Here is a 5,056-nt window from a genome sequence, read left to right as displayed (position 1 = left end):
GGAGTGCCGGCTGCCCCATTTGGGGGGTGGGGGGGTGGTGTGTGTGTGTGTGTATATGTATATATATATATATATATATATATATATGCAAAGGTATCAGTACCGTGTTAGCCTGCAAGCTGCCTTCCTTGGCACTGAAAGTTTCAATTCAGTGAATGAATCTCATGTATAGTCTCCACCAGAGCACACATTGTGCATCAGCCAGTCGGTATTCAGTGAACACATCACTGATTACAAAGTGCCACTCACTGATTACTGCATGCCCCATTTACTGACACTCATTGATTACAACATGCCCCACTCACTGATAACAAAATGCTCCACTCACTCTGATTATTACATGCCACATTCACTCTGACAAGTGTCCCTCAGTGATTACAAAATGCCCCACTCTGGCAAGTGTCCCTCACTGATTACAACCTGCCCCACTCACTCTGGCAAGTGTCCCTCACTGATTACTACATGCCCCACTCACTGACAAGTGTCACTCAATCACTCCCCAATGTGACACTCGCTTCCTGACCAGTGCCAGTAACACAGCTAGAGATGGGCACAATCCATCAGCCGGTCGGTGTTCAGTGAACACATCTGTTAAGATAGTTGACTGCTCCGCTAACCCGATCAATGTTTTCGTCTGTACCCTGGAATGAGTGGCTCTTGTTTTGCCAGCACAAATGATGGGCGGAAGTGCTTCGTGTGTCTAGTCATGTGATGCCCCCGCTTCCTCCTGTTTCATGTGTGGTCTGTTTCCGTCCGGAACAAGATTGAAGACGCACCCGAAGCTGGCATTGGTCGGTAACTTCCTGTCACTGTGTGTGTGTAGAGCTTACAATTTTTCTCCAACCGAAACCTATCAGCAGAAGGAAACCTCCCAGCGATGAGAGCTGCAGTGGGAGAGGAGGAGGAGGGGGAGGAGGATTATATGTCTGATACCTTCATCAGCACCCAGTAAGGAGCCACCTCGTGTGATATAAAGTGTACCTCACTGATTACAACATGCCCCACTCACTCTGACAAGTGCCACTCACTGATTACTACATGCCCCATTCACTCTGACAAGTGCCACTCACTGATTATTACATGCCCCATTTACTGACACTCATTGATTACAACATGCCCCACTCACTGGCAAATGTCTCTCACTGATTACAACATGCCCCATTCACTCTGACAAGTGCCACTCACTGATTACTGCATGCCCCATTTACTGACACTCATTGATTACAACATGCCCCACTCACTGATAACAAAATGCCCCACTCACTCTGGCAAGTGTCCCTCACTGATTACTACATGCCCCATTCACTCTGACAAGTGCCACTCACTGATTACAAAATGCTCCACTCACTCTGACAAGTGCCACTCACTGATTACAAAGTGTCCCTCACTGATTACTACATGCCCCATTTACTGACACTCGTTGATTACAACATGCCCCACTCACTCTGGCAAGTGTCCCTCACTGATTACTACATGCCGCACTCAATCACTCCCCAGTGTGATACTCGCTTCCTGACCAGTGCCAGTAACACAGCTAGAGATGGGCATAATCCAGAAAAAGCACCGCAAATGTGCTTTATCTTTAGTTCACCTTTTGATATTGAGGGGTTTCACAATGATTTAAGCAGTGACCTGCTGACGTTGGTCATTACGGTGAAAGGTTGGCTAAAAAAAACAAACAAAAAAATATATATCATATAAAAATATTACTTGTGAACACATTCACAACACTGGAAAATATTTGCTTTGTGTCTGGTTTATCTGCCATTATACTCAAGAGGAAAATATAAAAGTTATCCCCTGTGTGGATAAGTGAAGAAGGCATGTTAACTCTTTCCTGACAGCCTGCAAGCTGCCTTCCTTGGCACTGAAAGTTTCAATTCAGTGAATGAATCTCATGTATAGTCTCCACCAGAGCACACATTGTGCATCAGCCAGTCGGTGTCCAGTGAACACATCTCTTAAGATAGTTGACTGCTCCGCTAACTTGATCAATGTTTTCGTCTGTACCCTGTTATGAGTGGCTGATGTTTTGCCAGCACAAATGATGGGTGGAAGTGCTTTGTGTGTCTCGTCACGTGATGCCTTCGCTTAGATTGAAGACGCACCCGAAGCTGGCATTGGTCGGTAACTTCCTGTGTGTTGAACTACAACCAAAAACTATAAGTGGAAGGAAACCCTGCGAGGCTCCGCAGCGATGAGAGGAGGATTATATGTCTGATACCTTCATCAGCACCCAGTAAGGAGCCACCTCGTGTGATATCAAGTGTCCACTGATTACTACATGTCCCACTTACTCTGACAAGTGTTCCTCACTGATTACTACATGCCCCACTCACTCTGGCAAGTGTCCCTCACTGATTACAACATGCCCCACTCACTGACAAGTGTCTCTCACTGATTACAAAATGCCCCACTCACTCTGGCAAGTGTCCCTCACTGATTACAACATGCCCCACTCACTGACAAGTGTCACTCAATCATTCCGCAGTATGGCATTCACATCCTGACCAATGCCAGTAACACAGCTAGAGATGGGTATAATCCAGAAAAAGCACTGCAAATGTGCTTTATCTTTAGTCTACCTTTTGATATTGAGGGGTTTCACAATTATTTAAGCAGTGATCTGCTGACGTTGGTCATTACGGTGAAAGGTTGGCTAAAAGAAAACAAAAAAAAAAAATATATATATATATATATATTATAAAAATATTACTTGTGAGCACATTCACAAGTCTTAGACAGCTCTGCAACCCTGCTTTTTGCCATTATCACCTAGCATACAGTGCTTCCACTCCAGCAAGGGGTTCTGGGAAATGACATGCAAATGAGCACACAGTGCCACCTTTTGTCTCAAAACCACATTACATGGTAAACCCTTAAGCCAATGTATGCTGCCTTAGACACAGCTTTTAAACATAGCCTGGGATGAGATGCAAAGCCAGTAAACCCACTCACAGACAGACTGTTTCGACCTTGTGGGTCTCATCAGTGTGAGGTTGGTTGTATTTGCTTTGCAATTTGAGACATGAGTAGGTCTTCACAACACATTATTTAAGTTATGGTGGGTGAAAAGGTGACTAAAAACCCTCCACCGTATAGCATATAAAAATATCACTTGTGAGCATATTCACATGTCTTAGACAGGTCTGCAACCCTGCTTTTCGCCATTATCACCTAGAATACAGTACTTCCATTGCAGCAAGGGATTCTGGGAAATAACATGCAAATGAGCACCTATGCCACCACAGGAACACAGTGCCACCTTTTGTCTCAAGCCCACATTACATGGACAACCCTTAAGTCAATGCATGCTACTTTAAACACAGCTTTTAAACATACAAGTAATATATATATATATATATATATATATATATATATATATATATATATATATATATATATATATATACACACACAGTGTATGTGTATGCGAGGAAGACATTTTCTCAACAAATGTCTCACAAATCTGTCAAGACATCCATAATGCTTGTACAAATATATATTTGTGCATGTATGTATGTATAATAGACGTTCACAAACTCAAAATCCAGTCCCACAATATTGTGTATTTAATTGTACCACTAGGAAAGTGACCTCAAATATACAACAATCATCAAAAGCCCCAATGCACATCCAATATGACAAATTATTTGATTCATTTCTACATACTTTTTATTCTCATAAGTATGGGTCATTTAGTTCAATGTTTGGCTCTACACATTGATTATATTGTTTTGTTTCCTGTGTTCTCTGCAGTGAAGGAAATACAAAGGACACTGTATAAAATTGGTTTTGTAGGATCTGCTGATGACCCTTGACGTGCTTGCAGCCTTAAAATGTTTTGGCCAAATGATTGAAGAAAAAAAACATAGAAATTAATTAAATAATTTGCCATATTGGATGTGCATTAGGGCTTCTTTGTTTACTATTACTTTACTTTCCGCCTCTTCACCCACGGTTACTTGTGTGTGTGTGTGTGTTAGTGTGTTATATTACACACAAACATACTTTTCTCCGAAGATGTTTTCTGTGCTTGTTGAATTGTCTTCACGGTCTGTGTTACATTTTGCTTATTTCAAACACCACACAATAGTCAGATTGTGGAAGCCTGCACTCATTGGGAAGTGAGTCTGTCTCTTCATTGCTAGCTATGTATGTCCAGTTTTGCCAACCTGACTGCATGTCATCAGAGATTTTGTTCCAGTCCACCTTTTTTATTGTTTTTTTTTTTTTTTTTTAAACTATAAACAGTTCCGCATTTATATTGAAAATTGTGACTTCAAAGGATTGGATGGAAATTGATTCTAATTATAAAACAGGGGTGGCCAAACTCAGTCAACCAGAGCTACCCACATGTCCGGTTTTAAGGATAACACTGCTTCAGCACAGCTCAATCAAAATGACTGGGTGGCTCTTGAGGACCGAGATTGGCTTCCCCTGTTATACAACCAGACTGTGTGTCTGGAGAATGCATGATGCAGCAACTATGAAATTCTATTTTCACAACAAGTTTCTACAGGGGTTCAAAGAAGGCTGGGTAGCCTTGTTGGTCCTTTCTTCCATGTAGTAACAAATGCGGGAGAGGGAGTAGGTGGTATGATAGCTTTTGTTGGACCAAAAAGTAATTGTAAGAAATCTTACAAGCTTTAAAACCTCAACGGGTCCTTGATCTAGTATGGCAGAAATACAGAAACAAAGTGTTTGTAAGAGGGATATCTGGTTGCAATTGTATCATCTCCCTCCTTTGTTACTACAGTACAGTGATTCCTATCTTTTTGTGCAGTACAGTACTACTTAAAAAACATCTGCCTGTATTTTATTAAATAAGGTGAACCCCTTGCTTTTTTTTTTTTTTTTTTTTTTTTTTTTTTTTTTTAAATGTGTGTGAGTAAATGAGTAGTAATTTTTAGGGAGCGAAAAACTGTGTATTTGAAATAATATTTTTACCAGCTTTGTGTGTCTTTTTTTTTAATGAGTCGTCTTTGCTTGTTGCTGTTTCAATAATCCCAGTATATCCCTAACTTGTCTCCCCTTTATTTCAGACAGGACACCC

At 41.2% G+C, this 5,056-nt stretch overlaps 1 protein-coding gene across 2 annotated transcripts in view; it reads left to right on the top strand.

Moving 5' to 3' along the window:
- Positions 1-747: 747 nt before the first annotated feature.
- The window catches only part of GPATCH11 (G-patch domain containing 11), a 43,820-nt gene continuing 39,511 nt past the window's right edge, over positions 748-5,056 (top strand). The window contains exons 1-2 of one of the 2 annotated variants that reach the window (XM_075596652.1): positions 748-948; positions 5,046-5,056. The exon at positions 5,046-5,056 is cut by the window's right edge and continues 216 nt beyond it. In XM_075596652.1, coding sequence (XP_075452767.1) covers positions 878-948; positions 5,046-5,056 — 82 coding nt within the window. In that variant the 5' untranslated portion in view covers positions 748-877. Of the gene's footprint in view, positions 949-2,050; positions 2,240-5,045 lie in introns of those variants that run through there. The other variant, XM_075596653.1, reaches the window with a different exon arrangement.

This window comes from Ascaphus truei, chromosome 4, assembly GCF_040206685.1.
Source record: "Ascaphus truei isolate aAscTru1 chromosome 4, aAscTru1.hap1, whole genome shotgun sequence".
NCBI classification, from domain to species: domain Eukaryota; kingdom Metazoa; phylum Chordata; class Amphibia; order Anura; family Ascaphidae; genus Ascaphus; species Ascaphus truei.
The sequence above is the reverse complement of the archived record's forward strand: the minus strand, read 5'-3'. Positions and strand labels throughout refer to the sequence as shown.